Here is a 25,234-nt window from a genome sequence, read left to right on the forward strand (position 1 = left end):
GCCACATTCTTGACCAAACCTTTAATCATGTTCACTAGTGCATCTTTCATTCAATTTTACTCTCTATAACATTTAGCTTCTAAATTGCCTTAAGGTCTTTCCAGACCTGGAACATGAAGCCACTACTGACAGTTTACCTGAACTTGAAAAAAGAAGCTGGAGTCTTGGAAATGGGATACTCTAAAGATCCTTTTTTTAAAAATCTAAGTATATTTTTCTTTACAGACTTTTATTTAAGGAATCCATGGATCTGAGAAGTATGTAATCACTGAATAGTATAGTTAACAACAAACATTTGACCACTTTACCCTGTACAGAACACAGGACCAGGCTCTCTGCATTTCTGAGAGAATATCCAAAGCACAAGAAGATAAGGTGGGGCTACCTTTTCTACTTTCGGCCCAATTCTGGCACCTGAAGTTTCCCACAACACAGTTCTACACTAATTACTGTAATTCCAATTTCCAGGGCCCTTTGAAAACTAATCCCAGATTCCAAAAGCCAGCCCACCAAAAGCATATGAGGACCAAAGTAAGTAAAACTATAATGGCCTAGAGAGAATTAGAAAAATGCAAATCTTAATATATATCATTTAAGTTCTTCTGGTTATATATCCTAAATCAGCATAATGCCATGAGATTAACTATTCTGTCATGACGAGGGCAAAACAAAAGCAACTTTTATTTTCCAATTTACTATCTGGGTGTAAGTGGACTTGATATATCCACATTCAAGTAGTTTCATCTAAAACAGAGGATCCAGTACAAAAAAAAAAAAGATTAAAACAAAGTTTAACATGCAAAACTCTCTCAGGTTAATGTTCAGTTAGTGAGCAGTTGTGCAATTTACAAAAAGAAGTCAGTAATTCAAGCAGGCAACAATTTTGTCTTAATTCTTTAAAACTGTTCTACCTTAAGTAACAATTTCAGCAGTGAACAACTATTCCTTCGGTCTTCAAAGAAATGAAGTTAATAATGCTGCCATATTAAGGAACTGTGTGTCCTTCATTTTCGAAAAAGACCAATGACATCACGGGGCAAACCGGATTTAAGTGAGGTAGAGCTGCACAGTCATCAGCATCTCTTCCTGAGTCACCCAAGCGCAGTGGCAGGACAAAAGTCGAGCGACTGGCGATGGTCTGGGGCGCGATGAATCTTCTTGGCATCTTCTATGTCTGAGCGAGCTCTGAGCACTCCACAGCACCTGTTTTAGCTGTCCTCATGGCTGTTAGAACTAATTGTTCTCTAGGTCCATTCCACTGGGAAAGTCTGCACACACTCGGGGTAGACGCTCTCCTAACTCACCATACCTGTCAGGTACCCTCAACCTATTTTGGCCCATTTACTGAGACAGCTTACCCAGGTACGGCTGCTGGCAAGCTGCAGCTTCTTACAGCCACAGGTGAGAGTCGGGTGAAAGGTGGACACCAAAGGTGGGTGAGCAGCCCTGAAAAGGGCTCGGCAAGGCCTCATACCATATGCCAAAGCAGAGGGTTGCAGCAGTGTTGGATTTGGAGTTAAAGGATCTGAGTTCGAATCCTCATTCTGCCACTTATTACCAGTATGATTCACCCTTAGACCAGTCACGTAGGATCCTATTGCCCTGCGAGTGTGCGTGAGTATGTGTGGCAATCTCTATGTGTACAAAACTAAGGCAGTTGCAATTGGGATGATCAAGAAGGTCTTATGTAGGGGGAACATTTCAACTGATTTCTGAAGGAAAATAAGGCTTCTACGGGGGGGGGGGGGAGGTGAGGAGAGGAGAGGGTGCCTGCCAGACATGAGAGACACCGAGACAGGACATGTGTCATATATGGAGACCAGCGACAAGAGCAGTTTGGCAGGACTACAGTATGGAAAGGAGAATAATTTAAAATAAGCCTCGAATGGGTGGTTGAAGTCGGGTTATGAATGACTTTTAAATTCCAAAAGAGGAGTTTGCATTTTGCTCTGAGGGTAACAGGAAGCTGCTGGAGTTCGTCAGGTAGAAGAATGCTATGATAAAACCTGTGCTACTGGCTCATTATCATCTGGGTGCAGGATGGACTTTAGAGAAGAGAGCTGGGATAGGAAGACTAATTAGAAGTGTATCTCAATAGCCCAGCCAAGAAATGACGAGGACGTGACCATGAGGAGAGAACAGGGAAAGGAAATGAGACGTGGTGGCAGAAGAAGCTACATGATTTGGCAGCTGATTGGATATGTGTGGTAGGAGAAAGCGAGGGATCAAGGATGACCCACAGCAGGTGGTGATCATCTTCCTCAAGAAACATGAAGACCGAAGAAATAGCACATAGATAAGATTCTTCAGACAGAAACGTGAATGATGAATTGGAGAGGAAAGGAGTAGAGCTAGGAAGACCATTACTGCTACGGTCTGGCAGGTTCCAACAAGGTCCTGTCCTAGGGTGGTAAGACTGAGAAGAGTGAAGAAGGCATTTAACTAGAAAGACATGGATATGAAAGGAGAGAGAAGAACCGAAGATCAACTGAAATTATAAAGAGGGTGTGTAAATTATGGAGACAGAAATAATAAAGTCAGAAGGGAGAACCAGCTGAAGGGGAAGAACATGGCTTAGTTTTGGATGTGTTAAGTTTGAGATACCAGTAGGATGTCAAGGTTAGAGATTTACTGTAAGCAATTAGAAATTAAGATGAGAGGTCAAAACCAGAGGTACTGATTTTGGGAGTCATGCCTAGAGACTGAAGCCCTTGGAGAGGATGGGCTTGCATAAAGAGAATGTGTAAAGAAAAAGGACACACTATGAGGATTAAAAACCAGTAAAGAGGCAAAAGAAGCAGTTAGAAAACTAGGAGAACCTAGGCAGGGGTGGGGAACCTGCAGCCTCAAGGCCACATATGGCCCTCTAGGTCCTCAAGTACAGCCCTTTGACTGAATCCAAACTTCACAGAACAGATCCCCTTCATAAAAGGATTTGTTCCGTAAAACTTGGACTCAGTCAAAAGGCTGCACCCAAGGACCTAGAAGGCCCATGTGGCCTCTAGGCTGCAGGTTCCCCACCCCGGCCTAGAGAACATAAAGTGGAGAGAAGAGGATGTATTCTGGGGGAGGGAGTACTCAACAGTCAAAAACTACAGGGAATGTCCAGGGGGATGAGGACTTCACTTGACTCAAATTAGGCACTTACCTGAGGCACAGCACTTTATTAGGCAGTGAGGTTACAAAGTACAAAATGAGACAGTCCTTGTCTTCAGAGAGCTTATTTTCTTCAGGATGTTAGGCATGGGAAAAGATCACTGTATCTAGCAATTAGGAGGCCACTGCAAATTCCCAGCTCAAAGACAGCAAAGAGACTGAAGTAGACGCATTGCAAGATAGAACTTTTTAAAGCTCAGCAGTGAAAAAGAAGAAAAATATGACATTTGCTGGATGAAACAGAAGAGCTAAGCAGTTTTTTGGGTTTTTTTTCTTTTTAAGTATTACAAAGACCTGATATGTCTGTAAGCACATGGGAAGAAGCCAATTGTGACTGAAAGATGCCAAGGAAGACTGAAGATGCACGAGATGTTAGGGATAACTACTAGAACAAAGTTCTGGAAGAAGTAGCAGAGAATAGGATCAAAGACTTGGGTAGAGGCTTAGCCCTAGAACTTTGTAGGGATATTTCCTCTACAAGCAGAGGGAATCAGGAGAGAAAAGATGATAATATTGAGAAAATTTGAGGAATTAAGTAAGAATTGAGGATTTCAGAGTTAATCAGGAGTTTGAGACAAAATTTGAAATATTGGTATTCTGGCCTCTGCCTCCACAAGGTTTCTCTTCCAGGTATGCGTTTCAGTTCCTTTATTGAGCGACTAGAACCTCAGGAGCAGTTTGGGGGCTGGGGTGCTGGAGTGTTGCCATTAGGTTCTAGAGTCTCTATACCACCTTTATACTCTGGGCTTGCTGATGCAAACACTGGATTACATAAAAGGTGTCATTATGTAAAATAACACCCAAATCTAAAGTAATTAACCTTTGATGGGGCTATTAAGCCTGAAAAACAGCATACGGTTTCATTACTTTCCTTCAGAACAAGGCTTATTTGGGACTGTCTGCCATCCCAATAGCAGGGATGAGTTTTCAGTGACTAAAGGGCAAGGAACTGAAATAAGAACTGAATTACGAGGTCTCTGGATATGAAGAGTTCTAAGAAATTCTATGAGTCTCTAAAATTATATGGGAAAAATAACTTTTAACAATGCTTACAGTTTGTTTTGCTTACCTGCAAATGCAAAGGCTGCCACCCCTAGCCCCACCGCTATCAGTGTCCTGGCCTATGGCAGAAGAAAGAGGTCATTAGGTACTGTTCAAAAGGCAGATTCAACAGCTAGGATAATCATTTTATGAGCAATACTACTTTGAAGCATTCCTACGATGATAGAATTGGCTTTAAAATCTTAAAAGTTAAAAATCACCCCTTTTATCAACAAAATAAGAAAAGTAATTTTCAATCAATTGATACAATTCAAAATTTCCCTTTAATGACATATCAGAATTCATTGGGTTTTTTGGGCTGTTTTTTTTTTAAAGGCAACTGGGGTTAAGTGACTTGTCCAGGATCACACAGCTAGCAACTATCTGAGACCAGATCTGAACTCAGGGGACTTTCTGGTTCCAGGGCCGGAGCTCTATCCACTGGGCCACCTAGCTGCCCCATAGAGGAATTCATTCTAACCACGTCTTCTATGGAATATATTTCTAGCAAAAAAACACAAAAACAATTCTAAGAACTGTTTTAAATTATTGAGATTTTGGGGGTAATTTTTATTGCCTTCTATCAGAGTAACTGTCACTTTTCTTCTATTATTTTGCAGTTGGGACATATAATGCCATTTAGTATTTTTTAAAGTTTAATAAATGTTTAGATATATGTTTATTAGAACTGAAAACTGGTACAAAACAAAACCAAATTGTTTGAAGAGTTAAATAATTTGTCTTTACAATTCTATGACAAAATAAAAAGAATTATGGATGTGGCATCCAGCATGGAAATTTGTGTGACCACAAGATCATCTTGAGGACAACCAACTTAAACTTGAGAAACCTGTCTGTCCCTTTATTCCCAACACTCCCATTTTTGCCAAGGCCACTCCTAGTTTCGCAAGCATCCAGGTCCTTCAACAAATGCTTGATAAATTGAAAAAACAAAACAAAACAAAACAACTAAGTAATTATTTTTCCTCTACCCTTAAAGAAGCAAAGGAAAACTAGAAGCTTCCTAATCCCCAATCCCTGGATGCCAGGAACAGGAAGTCTTCACATTTTTTGGGTTAACTTTCACTGAGCACTGAGGTATGTTCAAAACTCAAAGTAGGCACTGATTTTGGTCTAAGTAAGATATATGGAGACAGTATACAGAGCAAATGAAAGACTGAGAAAAATACATACGTACATTAAAAGGGGCAATAGTATGTTTTTTCTCCTTTGCCAAATGCTTTATCATTTCTTCCTTTTGCTGTGACCCAGAAACCAGGCCTCCTGCTATTAATACCTAATCCACTGACATCAATAACAACAGAACCGTTTCACCTTAATACAACAGATTTGTTTCTTGAAAATCTGTATGCACATTGATATTCTGTATTTTACTTAAATTTAGATAAAGCTTAGCAAGCTATCCAACGAAGCAAAGTTATTACAAAGGTATTTAAGGATGAAAATGGAAGGACAACAAATAAATGAAAAATAGAAAAGATATAGAAGATCATTATAGAAAACATTTTTTCCCATCAAGGGCAGTGAAACCAATATACTTGGACTCTGATATCAAAATACCAAATATTTTTATTACAGGAAAAGCAGAAATAGCACTACTGTAAACAAAAGATGGAAAAGCAGCTTGAATGGACTCTGTCTTCTAATCTATCTACCTTCTATCCACTGTGATACACAAATAGATGGATGTATAGATGATGGCCACTAGATAGACAGACAGACAGACACACAGACAGAGAGATGGCTGGATGGATAGGATCCCTGCTGGAAGGAACAATTCTGAGGGCACTACAGAATCAGTATACATTGTATCAGAAGGAATAAAAAACACAATGGGCAAGGAAAAAATCTTGGACCTTATTAATACTGAAAAAAGGAAACTAAGAGAATATCAATGTGTTGACCCTAGACGCTAACTGTTCCATTTTTACCAAATTGTGATAGTCATCTATATGTGAATTGAGGTTATCTTCAATGAGGGTATTAACAGAGAACAAGCAACTTTTGCAAAGGGAAGAACCTTCCTGCAATGTACATAATCACCCCCTCGTTTATTTGTTTTATAAGGCCTAATTTTTGTAAATTGAGTTTTCTTAAATTACTGTAATGAAATGTAACATATGTAATGAAAATGAACGTATTGTTCTTGTTTCCACAGCCTAATTCTTTAATTCTATCATTTTCTAAATCTGATAAATCAAGATCATTCCTATTTTTTCCCCACTCTTTCACCTTGCTCCATACCTAGGGCTGGCTTGAGGATGGCATGAGTTCATAAGGGGTGTGTGTCACACACACACACAAATATGCATATACGTACGTGTGTATATATGTGTGCGTGTGTGGAATTATGCTAACTATGATATACGGAGGAACTAGCAAAATCCTTTGCATGTGGCTATAAGCTATTTAAATCAATGAATCCAACTATTATTTATTGTTCAATAGAAAAGCCCACTTCAGTCCAGCCCTAGATAGAGATATGCTGCCAACTGTATGACATGTGAATGTGAGCTCCTTGCAAGCAGGGCATGTTTGGTTCTTTGTACATGCATCCCCAGCGCAAGGCCTGATACCCAGTAGACATGATGCTTGTTGATTGATTACTTGGCAGAGCTAAAAGTTGTAAGCTATCCTCTAGTTTTCTCATTTCAAAACATAAGGCCAACCAAGCCTACCTTGGAAAACTAACTACATCTTGGCATTTCTGAGTTATGTACATTTCACAACCATTATTTTGATAATCATTACAAATGTGTTACTTTTATACTTTTACTATATCATTTCAAAGAATAAAACCATGAGATGACTAGCTAGATTTCTTGGCCCGGCCAACACCGGTCTCTGCTGCAGCCACCTTATTTAAGATGCCGAATTCCAGGGGATCAGAGTGAATATTCACCTTGCTCTTTTTCTGCTTCCGGACACAGGAGACAATGCTAATTCACCATGTTTTAGGGTCTCACATTGAGCAATGATGAGATGGACTGGAGCTTTTCTGATTATTTGATTGAATCGAAATCAGACTGCTCTAAGGAAGAAACAATGCATGACTGAAGCCATCTGGACCTACCTCTGAAAAAACAAGCATAAAGACCCAAGACAGCCAGGGCAACGGACTGGTGATCACTCATGATCTACAGCAGACCAAAATGCATTAGATTGAACCTGGACACTTCGGTGTAAGTGCAAAGCGCTGGATTCCTTACGTGCTGAACCAGACTCTCAAAGATATCCTGAAGTAACAGGCCGTTCTAAACTGCCAGCAACAAGCGAAACAGGAAGTTCTGGGACAAGGGGCAACTTCCCAAAGCCAAAATGCTAGAAGGGCTCTTTAATGAGATACACACCGATTCAGAATATGCTGGTCCAGTAATCTACACAGGAAGAACCAAGCAGGTGAAGAATATACATTGCCTAGACATTAGCAGCAATTTGGATAGTCTGTATATCTTGGAGAGGCAGTGGATATGGATAATGAGTTGGGTCTCAATTTGAACAGAACAGCCAGGATTGCATTAATCACATAGTATTTTCAGCTATCCACAGCTGTTCATATACAAACTGCCATTTTTTTCAGTGCTAATAATATTCTCCTAAAGTTCAAGAAGAGTATGTTCTGAGTGGATATACAAATGGAGCTATAAAATCTAACTTGTACAGTACTCAGAAGAAAACACTGTCTTGGTGAGAGACAGAACACACTTTGTTGAAATGACAGCTTTCGATTTTTCTGGGCAGAGGCAGGGCCAAAATGGCGGCTGGAAAGCAGGGACTTGCATAAGCTCCCTGCCAGGTCCCTCCAAAAACCTATAAAAAATGGCTCTGAACAAATTCTAGAACTGCAGAACCCACAAAATAGCAGAGAGAAGCAGGAATCCAGCGCAGGACAGCCTGGATGGTCACTGGATGAGGTCTATCGCACACAGAGCAGAGGGGAGCGGAGCCCAGCGTGGGCAGCGGCACGACCAGCCAGACCAGGAGCCGGGTGGAACAGGCCCTAGCACCCTGAATCAGTGAGCTGTGGCAGTTACCAGACTTCTCAACCCACAAACACCAAAGACAACAGAGAAGGTTAGCAGGAAAAGCTGTGGGGAACAGAGTGAAAAGAGTTTGCGGTTCAGCCACCATCCTGGAGGCAGTGGAGGTGGTGCAGCTACAGAACAACAGCTGCAGCTGCTTCTGGCCCCAGGCCCAGCTGGTGGGAGGAATTAAGTGGCGGATCAGAGCAGGAGTGCAGAGCCTGCTTAAGATCTGAGTCAGGTCCGGGCTGGCGGTTCTTGGGGAAGGAGGAATGCTGGTGCGGCAGAGCTGGCTGTAATAGCTCTGAAAACAACAGCACATTCCCTCAAGCTTGGAACAAAGTACTCTTTACTCTACAAGCAGTCATACCCTACTGAAAAACTCAAGGGTCAAGTAAGTTGGCTGGGAACATGGCCAGGCAGCAAAAACGCATTCAGATTCAGTCTCAGATTTTGGAATCTTTCTTTGGTGACAAAGAAGACCAAAACATACAGCCAGAAGAAGTCAACAAAGTCAAAGAGCCTACATCGAAAGCCTCCAAGAAAAACATGAACTGGTCTCAGGCCATGGAAGAGCTCAAAAAGGAGTTGGAAAAGCAAGTTAGAGAAGTAGAGGAAAAATTGGGAAGAGAAATGAGAAGGATGCGAGAAAACCATGAAAAACAAGTCAATGAATTGCTAAAGGAGACCCAAAAATATACTGAAAAAAATATTGAAGAAAACACACCTTAAAAAATAGACTAACTCAAATGGCAAAAGAGCTCCAAAAAGCCAATGAGGAGAAGAATGCCTTGAAAGGCAGAATTAGCCAAATGGAAAAGGAGGTCCAAAAGACCACTGAAGAAAATACTACCTTAAAAATTAGATTGGAGCAAGTGGAAGCTAGTAACTTTATGAGAAATCAAGATATTATAAAACAGAACCAAAGGAATGAAAAAGTGGGAGACAATGTGAAATATCTCATTGGAAAAACCACTGACCTGGAAAATAGATCCAGGAGAGATAATTTAAAAATTATTGGACTACCTGAAAGCCATGATCAAAAAAAGAGCCTAGATATCATCTTTCAAGAAATTATCAAGGAGAACTGCCCTGATATTCTAGAGCCACAGGGCAAAATAGAAATTGAAAGAATCCACAGATTGCCTCCTCAAAAAGATCCCAAAAAGACAACTCCTAGGAATATTGTTGCCAAATTCCAGAGCTCCCAGATCAAGGAGAAAATACTGCAAGCAGCCAGAAAGAAACAATTTGAGTATTGTGGAAACCCAATCAGGATAACACAAGATCTAGCAGCTTCTACATTAAGGGATGGAAGGGCTTGGAATACGATATTCCGGAGGTCAATGGAGCTAGGATTAAAACCAAGAATCACCTACCCAGCAAAACTGAGTATCATGTTCCAAGACAAAATACGCACTTTCAATAAAATAGAGGACTTTCAAGCTTTCTCAGTGAAAAGACTAGAGCTGAACAGAAAATATGACTTTCAAACACAAGAATCAAGAGAATCATGAAAAGGTAAACAAGAAAGAGAAATCATAAGGGACTTGCTAAAGTTGAACTGTTTTGTTTACATTCCTACATGGAAAGATGATGTATGTGATTCATGAGTAGCTGAAAGGAATATGCATTTATATATATGTGTATGTATATATATTCATATGTGTGTGTCTATGTATGTATGTATGTATATATATAGATAGATAGATAGATAGAGGGCACAGGGTGAGTTGAATATGAAGAGATGATATATAAAAAAAATAAAATCAAATTAAGGGATAAGAGAGGAATACATCAAGAGAGGGAGAAAGGGAGATAGAATGGGGTAAATCATCTCGCATAAAAGTGGCAAGAAAAAGCAGTTCTGTAGGAAGGGAAGAGGGGGCAGGTGAAGAAGAATGAGTAAATCTTGCTCTCATCGGATTTGTCCTGAGGAAGAAATACCATACATACTCAATTGGGTATCTTACTTCACAGGAAAGAAGGAGGAAGAAGATAAAAAAAAGGGGGGCACAACACAAGGGAGGGCAGACAGGGGGAGGAGGTAATCAAAAACAAACACTTTCGAAAAGGGACAGGGTCAAGGGAGAAAATTCAATAAAGGGGGATAGGTTAGGAAGGAGCAAAACATAGTTAATCCTTCATAATCTGAGTATTGTGGAAGGGTTTTACATAATGATACACATGTGGCCCATGTTGAATTGCTTGCCTTCTTAGGGAGGGTGGGCAGGGAGGGAAGAGGGGAGAGAATTTGGAACTCAAAGTTTTAAAAACAGACATTCCAAAACAGAAAAAAAAAAAAGTTTTTGCAAGCAACTAGGAAATAAGATGCACAGGCAATGGGGCGTAGAAATTTATCTTGCCCTATAAGAGATGAAGGGAAAGGGGGATGGGAGGGGAGTGGGGTGACAGAAGGGAGGGCTGACTGGGGAACAGGGCAACCAGAATACACGCCATCTTGGAGTGGGCAGAAATGGGGAGAAAATTCGTAATTCAAACTCTTGTGAAAATCACTGCTGAAAACCAAATATATTAAATAAATTAAATTAAATTAAAAAAAAAAGAAATGACAGCTTTCCAACATTATGTGAGGAATATACCTCATAAGTGCTCAGGTGAACCAAAGGTGAGTGTGTTTGCTATTGGCTATATCAGAAACCTAAATAATAATAAAACTGAGACATCCTGTTGGACATATTCTTGACAGTAGTCATTATTAAAAAAAAGCCAACCATCCCTGTGATAGCTATTCTACAAAAAGAAAAATGATGGCCCTATTCTTATTTGTAAGCTTGTGCCCTTTGATGGACCTCCCACTAAGACAGGGGTGAGGATCCTGCGGCCTCGAGGCCACATGGGGCCTTCTAGGTCCTCAAGTACAGCCTTTCGACTGAGTCCAAGTTTTATAGGACAAATCATTTTTATGAAGGGGATTTGTTCTGTGAAGTTTGGATTCAGTCAAAGGCCTGCACTTGGGGACCTACAGGGCCACGTGTGGCCTAAGGCTGCAGGCTCCCCACCCTCGCACCAATATCTCTTTTCTTGTGCAAGAGAATCAACTTGCTCATTTTCAAAACTAATTTCATTTATGAATTCTGAGACCAATGAATGATCATGGTTCAAGTTAACTAAGCTCTATCCATCTGCCAACATATTTTTTTAATGACTTTACCTTAGATACCCAAGCTGACTACCCCTGTACTACTTCCTACCACAGAGGGAAAAAAAATTCACATTCACACACAAAAAATGACCTATACATAATAATGACAGAACATTTTCCCCAATGGTAAAGAATCATACTTTTGAGAAAATGTATGTAAAAGGAGTATGGTTTGCCTTGCCCTGAAAAATTCCTCATCTTCTGTTACTTAAAAAGCAATGGTATAAAGGGATTCCTTTTTACATGTCCTGAGAAGCCTAAAAGAGAAAAGAAAAATACAAAGGAGACCTAACGGAGAGGGAGAACTATATGATTTTAAACTTGGAAAAGAAAATAAAGGAAGAATGTTAAGATTTCTGAGCACGTAGTTCATACAGAATCGCTGGACCACACCTATTTTGAGCGTTTAATTTAATTAAAACAAAATAATCCTAAACACACTGGTTGTAAAACTCTCCCACGGCTCATTTGACACAAATGGTGTAAGCATTTACAAGTTCACCAATATATTCTCTTCTTACTACTTGCTAAAAACAAAACAAAACAAAACAAAACTACCCCATATGCTTTATCATTATCTTTCACATTTACTTGATCTTAAATTTCATACCCATAGGCTAAGAGGATCTATTTCTTTTATATATACACATCTTTACTTATCTATTGTCACCCATAAAAATGGACTTCATTCTTTATTTTAAATACCTTAAATATCACTTTTCAAAATTAAACTACTAGAAAGAGAACATGAAAAAAGTTATTAAATAATACAAAAAAAAATTCTAAGGCAGAATAACAATTATTTCCATGGTCACCAGAACCAGGGAACATAATTAGTTTGCAAGTGTAATCACTTTTTACAAACTACAATCACTTGGTAAAAATTATTATTGCTTATGTGACTAGACAAAATTATCTCAGAACTGTGAATTTTTCATACTGATTTTAGTCAGCCTTGAAAGTAAATATACACCCAATAATTGAGACTGTGGACCTAAATTTAGCCTACTTCCAATTTACTACTACTATTACTACTACTACCATCTAGCACTTATGGTTTACAAAGTGCTTTATAGTCTCTCACTTTATTCTCACAATAATCCTGGGAGGTTGATGCTATTATTATCCCTATCTGACAGATGAGTTAACTGAGGCAGAGGTTAATTGACTTGCTTAGTCATAGTATCTGAGGACAAATTTTAACTCAGATCTCTCTGACTCCAGATCAAGTACTCTATCTACTTCACCATCTAGCTACCAGCTGAATAAGCCTAGCTACTCTAAAGCATTAGGGTAAGTAGGAAGTGTTCAATGCCTAAGAGAATATTAGGTGGTATTAATAACTGAGAAAGTCAGGAGAGGTTTTTTTTTTTGCAGTCGTGAGGCTCTGGTTCCCTCTCTTTCCTCCCCCTCAATTGCCCATAAGGCTGCCTTGGACAAGTTTTAGTTTTTGCAAAGTTTACATTTAATATTTGGTGTGTAGAGGTTAGGGGGAGAGATCCCAGCCCATATAGGGTCTGAATAAATTTGGGGATACCATGGAATTTGTTTCAGATGAAATTAGCACAAACTACATTTGTAAGATCCTATGAAAATGTAGTCTACGAGCATATTTATAATTATGTGCCATAAATAGCTGATCTCTCTACAATTATGTGAACACCAAATATGTCATAAAGTTAGTCGAAATCACATACAAAGTATCTATACTAAATAATGCTTTTTAACCTTGGCTATTATAACTGCTCTATTATAAAATGTTACTGGGAAAAGATAAGAAAGGTACATATTACTTTATCTGTACATTCATGTTAATGTATATAGTACTAATGACGTCAATATAAATTGTCAAGTTTCTAAATGAATCCACTAAGTTTGGTGACTTATAATTATATATATTTGTAAAAAATGAAAAAATTATCTCATCATCTGTCGGTACTATGACAATAATTGGGATCCCAAATTCAGAAGCATCTGGTGCTGAAGAAACAAATGGAAAGTCCCTACCACTCCCAACCCCAACCCTGTCCAAAAAGATAAGGAAATGAATCTCCCTTTCTTGGGGGGGAGGGGCAAAGGTGGGAAGGCTGTGGCTATGAAATAATGTACATACTATTTCACTTGGCTGGAGACGGGTTGTTGCTCGTTTTTGTTGCAATTTCCTCTCTCATCTTTTTTATTTTGTTTCAAGAAATGACTGACTAGGTAGGAGAGGTGAGATGTATAATGTAAAAACAACAAATATCAATAAAAATTTTCAAAAACAAATGCAAATTTCTTACCAATGACTGATTTCAACATTTGCCACAGGGATACACTTCACCAAGGCCATCCTATAATTTTTGCTGCCAAAAATACCTTTTTTATAGACAATGAACAGAGGCAGCATTTTGCTATTAGGTTTGAAAACATAATTGGCAATTCTGCATTTTGAATCTACTATTGGGGGGAGGAGGTGTCAAAATGAAGACAATCTGCCTAAGTGTAATTGAAGGATGATAACCAAAGAACTTCTGTATCTTGTCCTTAAAAGGGTCACAGGACTCACACAGGTATTCACTGAAGAATTACTGAGGTGATAACAAAAGGAAAAACAAAGACCCTGCTTTCAAAGAACTTCGGATCTCATTCAGGACACCGAACATGTATCCAAATGGACTTTGGGGATACTGACTTGATATTCTTCTCCCACGGCTGCTCGTCTTGCGGGACTCTTGTGCGTGTCTTCCTATAAGACTGTCTGCCCCAGAGGCTGCCTACCTTGCCGCAGGACTGCCTGACTTTTCTCCTGATGTGGAGCACTCTGTCCTCCAGTCATCTCTACTGTTGCCATGTGACCAGCCCAACATCTCTTCCAATCTTAAGGTTACTTGATGGCATCTTTTACTCTTGTTCTTTTTTAAGTTCCTCGCTGGTTAGATACTGCAGCCTGTCACACCCATCATGCACCTTTCTATTGCTCTCTATGTTCTATTTATTTTTATGTTTTTGGAGACTTTTGTATTCCATGTCTCACTGCCATACGCTGAAAGAAAACAAGTATTAAAAAGCTGTACTTCTTTCCATGGGAAGCCTGGCATCCTCAAAATATTTTTACAATTTCCCAAAGCCAGTCCAGCTTGGTTCCCCTCCCACTCAACTTTGGGCCCAACTGTTTTCCATATGTACTGTCCCCTATATAAATACTGATGGAAGCAGACTGTCTATGTCAGTATATATCTTAACGCTGTCAACACACACACTTCATTCTCTTGATCTTCTGTGTGAACAGTCAGACCAAACTCCTTTGAATGGCAACTTGTATAACATAATCACATTATAAAAAGTGAAATTAACAGAGGGGAAAAATGTGTAACTGACATTGGGGTCATTCCTAAATCAGCTGTCTGTGAATAATGAGATGTCTGATTTGTTAAAAAGCTAGAGTAAGGAATAATAAATGAAACATGGTGTATATTGAAGCAACTCAATCCTTAACTATTTAAACATTTTCTAGTGAAACATGGGAAATGGACAACAGAAATTACAATCTCTATTAAAATATTATATACACAAATCTACTGGCACAAAAAGAAGACCAAGTGAGCCCAGAAAGCACCATAGTTAGCAAAGATTTGATATACTTGCTAGGTAGAAAGAGATGGCAAAGGCAACACCAATCAACACCAATCTGGAATATAAACTCATTTGCAAACTCTTATGAAGTATGCTGGATGAGTAGTAGCATTGTGTGTGTGTGTGTGTGTGTGTGTGTGTGTGAGAGAGAGAGAGAGAGAGAGAGAGAGAGGGTAAATTAATTTAAAGAAAGCTTGACAAGATATCCAACTGAGCAAAGTCATCCACAGAGTAAGTAATTAATAAATGATTCCTTCCTTCCTCCTTTCCTTCTGCCTCCCCCCAAAAGAATATACATTCAGGGAAAATACTTCATTATTCTATAAAGTCACATAAACTTAGTGAGTACAATCCAATGTGATTCAAATAATCCTTAGGTGTAAAGGAGTGGTCCAAATGAGGTAAGGAAATTGAAACTCAGAGAGGGAGCAGTTGAGTCAAAATTTAAACCCAGGTCCTCTGGCTCCAAATCCATTGCTCCTTCCATAAAATGGAGCTGCCTGCTTTAAAGGTCTGCTGCCTCATAGAGTGGAGATGATGCAGATGACCTATATCACAACTTGGGAACCTTTGTTACTGAATTTACAACAGTTATTTGTCATCACCGATTTTCTCAACCAACATATATAAACCGCATAATATCATGGGTCCTCAACCTAGAAAAGGTTGGGAACCACTGGAGTCGCGCAAGGTCCTTAATCACATCCATAGTGGCCATATCCTCCAGCAGCTGCTGTGTTGTTATGGATGGGTAGAGGAGATGAGTACATTTTGGGGCCAGAAGCTGAGCTATTCTCCCCAGAGAAGGAATACATTTGAGGGGAAAAGGGCACACTCAGTCTGTGTTTTCTCATTTAAAAAAGAAAAAGAAGAAACACTAAAAGAAAAAAGGACCGCAGTATTTGTTTACCACCAACTTAATGGCTGACTAACAGAAAGTGAAAAAAATCCAAGGCCAAAATATGTCAGAAAGAAATATTTAACAGTTGGTCTTATCAATGGAGACAGCTCACAGATTTGATATTGTACTTGATTTACCCTATAAAATACAGACTGGTGCTTCCCCAGTCCAATCACATTTCCTAACACAGCCCTCATGCCTCTCACTCACTATCCTGAAATGACAGTGCCTAGAGTTAAGAAATATATTCTGTCAACCTAAAATGCCCAATCCCTGTGAAAATAACTGAAGTTATGGCTGCTCAATGTTGCCTACTTTAGACTAAATGCACCGTACTAATTTTTAGAGCTAAACAAGTCTATTTAATTGCTGATATCCATGAACCCAAATAACTCCTAGCCAAAATAAACTTCAAAATTTAATAAATTAAAGAGAAAGCAAATATACAACACAACCAATTACAAATTTGTTGAGGTTTATGCACACCATTAACTATGTTCTTAATCTCAAAAAAGATCCCTAATAAAAATTGTAAAATAATAGGAACATGTAACAAAATCTTTAATTCACAACACCTGAGAAACAAGTTTACATCAAACTAATGGAAAAGAATAAGCCAGATGTCTCACTTTTTTTTTTTACTATCTTGCAGTGATTCAAATCTCATGGGTTAATCATGGGCAAACCATATTCTGCTGAAGTCAGTATTTTCATGCTGTCTTATTATTTAGTTCAATTTCTACAAACAAAGCTTTTTGAATTCAAATAACACAAAGTTGAGAGGAGAAAAAGGAAGGGGAAGGATAAAGTGTTGCTGAATCAGCAAATACTGGTGTGGGAAGATATTATAAATGTAGATTTAAAAAAAATCATATTCAGGAGAATGTGTCAGGTATGACAAAATGTCACTCACTGAGCAGAGGACCTACAGGTATAATCTTCTCCTGAATCTTCACACCTGTCACAAATTTTACAAACTTTTAAGATCTTCATTAACTCTAGCTGGCAAACAACTCCCTCACACTATTGTTCCACCTTCAAAAGCAAATAAACCAGATCCCCACGAAAACACAAATTTCCATAAAAATTTAGCATTAACTTAACAGGAGACCTAATCATTATTAGTATTCCTTTGACCTGGGCCTTTTACTAGTGCTCTGGGCCCAGGAGAAGTTTCATTTCCTAGGCACTGCTACTGGCTTCAAAATCAGGCCCCAGAAAGTTTTTCATCCTTGGGTTTTCTTTCAGCACCTGTGACATCCTTGCCTTGGAACATCCAGGCCTTCTCATTATGCCTTTCCTTGTATTTCTACCACTTAGCACAATGCCTGGCAAATAGTAAGTCCTTAATAAATTTTCACTGATTGTGTAAGGAATGCTCCTGTTTTCCACTGGCCAATTCTCCCTGGAGACTTCATTTTGTGGAACCACCTTTGCTGGCCTTCATTCCCATCCTAGTAGCTCTGCCCTGAATTTTGGACTTCAAGACCACTTCCCCATTTTATCCTTCCTCCCCAAACTCCTCCCCCAGCTAAGGTTAATGTCTTTCTCCATTAGAGTGTATGCTTTTGAGAGCAGGGACCATCCCTTTTTTTTTCTTGTATCTGTATGTCCTTACCTTAACAGAGTGCCTGGCATATGGTAAGCACTTAATGTTTCCTTCCTTCCTCTAGGTGAGACTTAAGTTGCAAAGGTGTTGACCTGCACTGGTGGATGCTGTTTCCTTAAACAGGAGTTCCCTATACCAATGAAATCACAGTCCAGTCTCTATTCTTATCCACTTTAAGTCCACCTCACCTTCTTTTAGGCAAGAGACCTAAAAAAGGATTTCATTCAGGAATGACACAATGGAAAAGAAGGTAGCTTGGTCAGGTAACTAGAACACAGGATACCAGAGAACACTCAAACAGAACAAGATATAGGCCTAGAGGAAGGCCTCTATAACAACAGGTACATCCTCTGTGGAAGGTGCGTGGGGACAACATGGACAAGAATCACATGGGATAAGAAGGGATAGATGGATAATGATCTGCATTGATGTAAGGAATAGCCAAATGTATCATATCATGGACAACTAAAGTAATGGAGTAATAGCCATATACTAACTTCCATGGTGAGATTAGTGAGTGAATAAAAGGGAATCTCTATGCTTACCCAAAATCAGTAGCATTTTATGCATAATTTCAAAAAATCTTAAATCCTCATTATGTACAGTGATTGCTTAAGAATAATCTTTTAAGAACTACTCTATATTTATTCAGTGTGCCACTGATGTCAACATGGTTTCTACTTCCTAATTAAAGCAAGAAGCTTTCACTGATGACATTAAACTAAAATGTGAATAAATGTGAAAATAAGGGTTGGCAGAAAATAATACATATAATTGCAAAGTCCCTAGACTGTTATAAATTGATGAACGCATTCAAGATGTTATGGTAAAAGGAAGAGTACTAGATAATATAAGGGTTGGTCATAGAAAGTATCTCTTAATTTTCATAATCTTTGAGTAAAGAATCTTAAAGCTATAACAAATCTCAGAGGAGATTTGGTACAACCAAGCCCTGACCCATAATCTCTTACAATACACCCGACAAACGTCATTCAGGCTGGGCTCAAAAACTTCCAATTAAGGGAAAACCTCAAATTCCATTTTATTTTTTCCAAGGAATCCACATAAACAGATCAGCTCAGAGGTGGTGCTATATATGAGCTAGGAATGAAACCTGGCAAAAGGATCATTGCAGACGGTTCTCTGAAATTCCTGAATCAATGGGTTGCTCCAGCCTCAAATGCCAACAAAATATGTTAAGTACCATCAAAAAGTGATGCATTTAACAGATTGTGTTCCTCTGAATCCTTGTAGTAACAATACTGATAATAGCTGTCTTCACAACATCCTGCTTCAAGGCTACTGTTCAAAATACATGGGACATTTGTTTTGTTTTGTTCTTAACGGGAAATAAATACATTGCAAGTTTTAATAGACAAAGAAATTAACTTTCAGGACAATCCAATTTTAAGTTTGGGGCTACCTGTATTTAGTTGAGGAATTTGTTTGCCATCAAAAAGTGAGACCAAATGACCAAAAACACCTATAAACACAAAAAGCAGTTCTTTGATTTGGGCTCCATTGATATTATTATGTAAAGATGCAAACACAAGTTGGAAAAAAAATGACTGCCATAAAACTAGATAACTTTTGTGAATTTCAGTGACCTAATGGGACATTCTTTACCAGCAAGGACAAGTTATAAAGGAAAACTGTTTACCAGGGAAATTCTTTTCCTCTCAGATAAGAATTTTATCACTAATTTCTCAATTATTTATTAGCAGTCAATTCAACAAACATTTATTACACATTTACACTATGTTCAAAGTTGGACGTAGGGATCACCATTCAATTCCCATAATCCCAGTGTAATTAAAATATGTATTATAACATTATAGGAGAGATGGATTTACACATGACTTAGGTTCTGAAGTCAGAGCATAAGGCAAATAAATTGAAAATTGCTATATAAAAAAATTACCCTTGAAAATCCCTTAAACTTTTCATAAATGAGGTTCCTTAGTTAGAAAGGGGCTGGGTCTCTTTAAAGGAAGGCTTTTGCAACAAATGAAAGTAAATTTTATTTTTTATAACATTGAGGAAGGAGAGAGGAGAGTGGTTCATATTTCTACTCAAACAGAAGAAAAGGGTAAAGACCCAACTGGCAGAAAACCTGATGATTAGAGGAAAACTACATTAGAGGATGAGCTCAAGATCACAGAACTTTTTCTTCTTTCTGCTTCACCATGAGACAAGGAAGAACAACAGGAAGCCAAAGAGATATTAGAGGCCTTCTAGCTAACCAAAAAGGTCACCTAAGTCTGCCCTTCAGCAGCGGAATGAAGCTGTCTGTGAGCATGAGGACAGGGGATTCTAGAATTCCATTCGGTGTAGATACTTATATAAAGAAGGGGGTGAGCTGAGAGGAAAGCAGACTCACTGCTCCCGTCATGCTCACTCCAGGGTACACGTTCCCTAAGCAGAATGACCACATTTAAACAACTATTTTCCCTCTTTTTAGGGGGGGTCAGAGGCAGAATTTATACTTGAATTTGTGTAAGTTACATATATTCTACTGCATTCAAAGAAATGCACTTTAAAATGTAGTTTAGAGACATCAATTAATGTGTCTAATAACTAATTAATCAATTAAGGAACTATGTGCTAACAGATACTAAACTATTTCTCTGGTGAAGTTAGAAGCATTTCAATGTTTACTAAGTTTTACACCATACTGTGGGCAGCGAATATAGCACTGGGCCTGGAGTCAGCAAGTCCTGAGTTCAAATCTCTCCTTAGACACTTACTAGCTGTGTGACCCTAGGCAAGTCACCAAACCCTTATTGCCTCAATTTCCTCATCTGTATAATGAGCTGGAGAAGGAAATGGCAAACCAGTATCTTTGCCAAGAAAACCCCAGAAGGGGTCATGAAGAGTCAGACACAACTGAAGTGAATGAACAACATACCACACTATAGTGCACTTCATTTGTCAATGTTATAAATAACTAAAATTAAATACTCTTCTTATATCCTCACTGTACATACAAAAGGGGATTGACCTTGTACCATCCTGAGCACAGAAGAAAAAAGACATTCCTATAATGTCATTTTTTTTCCTGTGGGCCCAGGTCACAACCTCCTACAGTTTCCACAATCATTGCATTTGAGTTGCTATATGCTTCTATACTCCCTATGGGCAAGATACACCAACAGAGGCGGTGGGGTGTGTGTGAGATAGTGGGGAGTAGGAAGGAAATATCAGCTAGGAAGTCAAGAAAGACTTGTGCCAAGTGGTGCTTGAGCTGAGCTTTGAGGGACAGTGGGGATCCTAAGAGATGTGGCAAGAAGAAAGTGCATTCTAGGTATGGGAGCACAGAAAGGTGAGAGAGCGTCATGTATAGAGCAGGAGGGCCAGATTAGCTAGACTAGAGGTGTCAAACTCCTTTTACTCTTGTTGTTGGGTCATTTTTTCAGTCATGTCTGTCTCTTCATGACCTCATTTGGGGTTTTCATGGCAAAGACACTGGGGCAATTTGCGATTTCCTTCTCCAGCTCATTTTACAGATGAGGAAAGAGAGGCAAACAGGGTGAAGTGACTTACCCAGGGTCACACAGCTAGTGAGTGTCAGTGGGCAGATTTGAACTTGGGAAGGTGAGTCTTCCTGACTCCAGACCTGGCATTCTAGCCATTGTGACACCTCACTGTCCTGGTGACCCACAAAACACCTGAGTGACACTGAATTAGATTACAATGTAATTTAAAAATGTGTAACAGAAGAAATAAAAATACAATAAAACAGATGTTTAATTAAGTGAAGTTGAGGAGATGGATGGATTATGGGAGATATTTGGTGGTCTGTCATCTCTGCCTGGGCCAATCTCAGACCATAAAAGCCAAGAAATTCCTATAAGCCCCACGTCCACAGGGCGGCCAAGCACAGGCTTCTGCAACATCCTGTATGGCAGCACTGGTGGTGGCCATATGATCATTATCAGGGTATGCTTCTATAGCAAAGTCACTTAACATCTGTGAGCCTTAGTTTCCTCATCAGCAAAATGAGGTGGGGGGAAGGACATAAGGCTAGATGGCCTCAAAGGTTCTTTCCAGCTCAATCTAGGATCCTTGACTTTATAGAAATAGAAGGAAGTGATGGCTGCCCAGAGCCACTTTGCCAGCAGTACCTTATCATCAGCTTCCACTGAACAGAATGATCTTTTGCCCTGTCCTCCATACAGTGGGATTCAATTTTATCTGTTAACTTTGATTTGATTGGAGGGAAAGGGGGATGTATTATTGTGAGATGAACATGAAAACTGTAGATAAATATTGAATACAAAAAATCCAATGACTTTGGCTCACCACCTCTCTTAGGTTAGCTTCATTCTTTTGCCCCCTTGTTGGATATGCCCCACACTATGGAACATTCCAGACTAAATGATCTCTAAAGTCTCTTTCAGCTCTAAAGCCAAGACCATCACAATCTTTCCATTTTCCCTAAGTGCCTTACTTTCTGGGGATCCTACATCAACTTCACCAACTCTCATATATGTTTTAGAGATTTGCCTCTTCCTCTTCTGTTTCCACATTTATGACAACAATTCAAGTCTATCTAGCACCTTACTTGCTGTTCTAAAGGGCACTTGCACACCTTGCCTCATTCGATCATCCAAACCAAGGCTATAGTGACAACTGACTACTTCTCCCACCTATTTGTAATCAATGATCACAACCAGATCCACAGCCCCTTACAGTTTACAAAGGACTTTCCTTACAAGCACCCTGGAAGGGAGCACTGCACCATTATCCTTCTCATGTTTAAATAAGAAAAATGAGGTTCAGAGAGGTTGGGCTAACTTTCCTAGGTTCACATGACCGAAGACCTTATGTTGGGTTGTGAGAAAACAAAAATGGGCCTTCAGCCTAGCGCTAGGGGAGGGGAGGAAAGGGCACTAAATGCAGAGAGAAGTAAATACAAGTAAGAAATACAAGTAAGAGGGTGAGGAGTTCGGACAGCACTCCCAATGGGTGGAGTCAGGAAAGACCTTCCTGATAATGTAGCTGTAGAGTTTTCCAGACAAAGGGGGAGGGGGAGGGGTGATCTGCAAGGGCACAAAAGGGAGACAGAAGGTCATGTAGGCAGGACACAAGTCAGCTGGTTTGACAGCAATAGTGTATGAGGTGCTTCAATAAAGGCGACATGGAAAAGTGTGTATTAGGAAGCCACTAACGCTTTATGAACAGGGGAGTAACAGATCAGGGTTTTGGAAATACCAATCTGGCAGCGGGCTGTAGGTGTGATTGAAGACTAATTAGGAGGCTACTGCAATAGTCCAAGTGAGAGGTGATGAAGGCTGGAATTAGGGTGGTTTGAGCTGGAAAGCTTTAGCTCCAGATCTTTCAGAAGAAATTCCACATCGCTAAGCCTAACAGCATGTCATATGAACTTCAAATAAAATATGATGGTGCGGGTAAATGCCAATTAAAGCTAATTACTGTAATTGGTTCCTAGGAACTTAATTTCAAGACACTATATTTTATAGAAACAAAGAATAAAGTTCTGTTTATAAGAGTAAAGGGGAGCATAAAGGGGGATGAAAGGAGGGGAAGGTAAAAAGGACTTTAGCTATCTGGTCCAATGCCTCATTCAGCAGAGGAGGAAACTATGTTCCACAGAGTCTATGTAATTTACCCAAGCTCATACACAGCTGGCGGATCTCTCTCCAATCCGAGGCCTCCTGTCCATTTACATGCTCACTGTTCCAGCCTTCCCGACCTCTCAACAGAGCAACTCTAATGGTCTTTTGATTCATCTTCTGCCTCCAGTCTATGCCTTCTTCAACTCATCTTCGGCACAACTGCCAAAATAAGACTTCTAACACGGGTATGACCTGCTCGAAAACCTTCGGTGACTCCGGGCTGCCTTCTGAAATAGAAAACTCCTTGCCCTGACATTGAAGGCCCTCCACTATCTGGCAATTACACATTTTCCCGCAGCTCTATGTGCCTGCCCTTCCACGCCCTCTGCCCAAGGCTGAAACGCTACCTCCTCATCTATCTGCTGACCCCCTTGGGCATTGCTTCGTCCACAAGGCCTCCCCCTAAATCCTCAGAATTTTCTCACCGAGCTCTGAGTGGATCTCTCATGTTATAGTCGTTGGGTATGGACTAGATCAGAGACTCCTTGGGGGCCCTGGCTGTGTAAGCGATCATGAATGTATTGTGAAACACTCCCGGCACACACACGTGCTTGAGGTGAAGTGCACCGGGGTCAGACAGCCGTTAAGGACTAGGGTCTGGAGTCAAGGGGCTGCAGGGGGAAGGACTTTCCTGTCTCTCTCTTCTTAGCTGGGAACTCGAAGGTTACTTTTGCTCCATGTAACTCTCTCGGCTGTGAGAGGCGGGCTGTCATGGAGCTCATCCTCGCTCCTCGGTCCTCCCAGGAAGAAGACAAATGTGCCCCCAACCAAAGCTGGGGGGTGAGGGGGGAAGATAAAGAGAGGAGAGGGGAGGTGAAAAGGAAACAAGGTAAAAAGTTAAAAGAAATGCATGATGGGAAAAAGGGAGAAGAGTGATGAGGGGAGAGGGGAAGGAGGACGTGGTAGGGGACAAAAGAGGGCTGAGATGGAAAAGAGGTGGGGGAAGGGGAGGGAGGAATAGTAAGACTGACTAGCCTTTACGCGGTGCCCACTCTGTGCCAGGCACTGCGCTATGGGCATTATAGTTATCGCATTTAATCCACACAACCACCCTGGGAGGCTATCCCCATTTTACAGATGAGGAAACTGAGGCAAACAGCGGCAGCTTGTCCAGGGTCAGTATCTAAGTGTCTAAGGCAGATGTGAACAGAAGGCCACGGGGACCAAATGGGGCGGAGGGCACGGGTTCGTCGGTGGGTAGAAGGGAAAGGGGCCAAAGGGTGAAGGCGTGGCTGAATCAAAGGGAGGACCAAAGGTAACGGGGGACCCAAAGATGGAGGGCTCCGGTCCAAAAGATAAGGGGGAAATCAAGAGAGAGGGGAGACCAAAGAGAGGGGCAAGGGGGTCCTCAAGGAGGATATGGGGGAGGGGACCGACCCTCGTGAGGGGGTGGGGACACCGGGGGCGAGGGACGAGAAGCGGGGAGGGGGCGGGGCGTGGGGGGCTCCCGGGCCGGAGACTGTCCGTGGGTCCGAGGCGCCCCCGGCCCTGGGGGCCTCGCTCGGTGCCCGGGCGCGGTCCGGGTTAGGGGCGCTGCGCCCTCGCCCTTGCTGGGACTCACCAGTCCCTGGTCGAAGTCGGACTCTGGCCGTTTGGCGGCCGGGGGCGCGTACTCGGCATAGCGCAAGCTCTCGCTGGCCGGCCCTGCGCCCCTGGCAGCCATGGCAATGCGGAGAGGGGCGGGGCGGGAGTGACGTCACGCTCTTCGCAGGCCGCGCGAGCCGCTACGAGGCGGCCACGGGGACATACTTCTCCGAAGCGCGTTTCAGATTTTTGTCTTAAACTTGACTTTTGAGTAGGGCTAATTCCACGTCAAGGGCTCTAAGTACGGATGGACGAGGAGTGGGCGGGCAGAACAGAAAAGGTGACGCGATTCTGGGATCCCTGAAATGGATTAGATGAGAATGAACCTTGGTTGGCCCTGGATCGGTGATCTACGTTCATTTCCAAGAATCCTCAAGGGCTCCAGGTCATCCCGGGGTCAAGTTCAAATCCAACGTGGGGGAGGGGGAGAGCTCTGAACTGAATACCCAAACTACCCCGGTCCGGACATCCCTACCTGCC

At 40.8% G+C, this 25,234-nt stretch overlaps 1 protein-coding gene across 1 annotated transcript in view; it reads right to left on the reverse strand.

Annotated features, from left to right (window-relative positions):
- The window catches only part of DNAJC15 (DnaJ heat shock protein family (Hsp40) member C15), a 56,878-nt gene extending 32,032 nt beyond the window's left edge, over nucleotides 1–24,846 (reverse strand). Inside the window, exons 1-2 of the mRNA XM_036756755.1 lie at nucleotides 24,732–24,846; nucleotides 4,226–4,277 (exon numbers count right to left, since the gene is read on the reverse strand). Of these exons, the coding sequence (XP_036612650.1) occupies nucleotides 4,226–4,277; nucleotides 24,732–24,833 (154 nt within the window). The 5' untranslated portion in view covers nucleotides 24,834–24,846. The remainder of the gene's footprint in view (nucleotides 1–4,225; nucleotides 4,278–24,731) is intronic.
- Between the last annotated feature and the right edge of the window lie 388 nt (nucleotides 24,847–25,234).

This window comes from Trichosurus vulpecula, chromosome 4 (genome assembly GCF_011100635.1).
Source record: "Trichosurus vulpecula isolate mTriVul1 chromosome 4, mTriVul1.pri, whole genome shotgun sequence".
Taxonomy (NCBI): Eukaryota; Metazoa; Chordata; class Mammalia; order Diprotodontia; family Phalangeridae; genus Trichosurus; species Trichosurus vulpecula.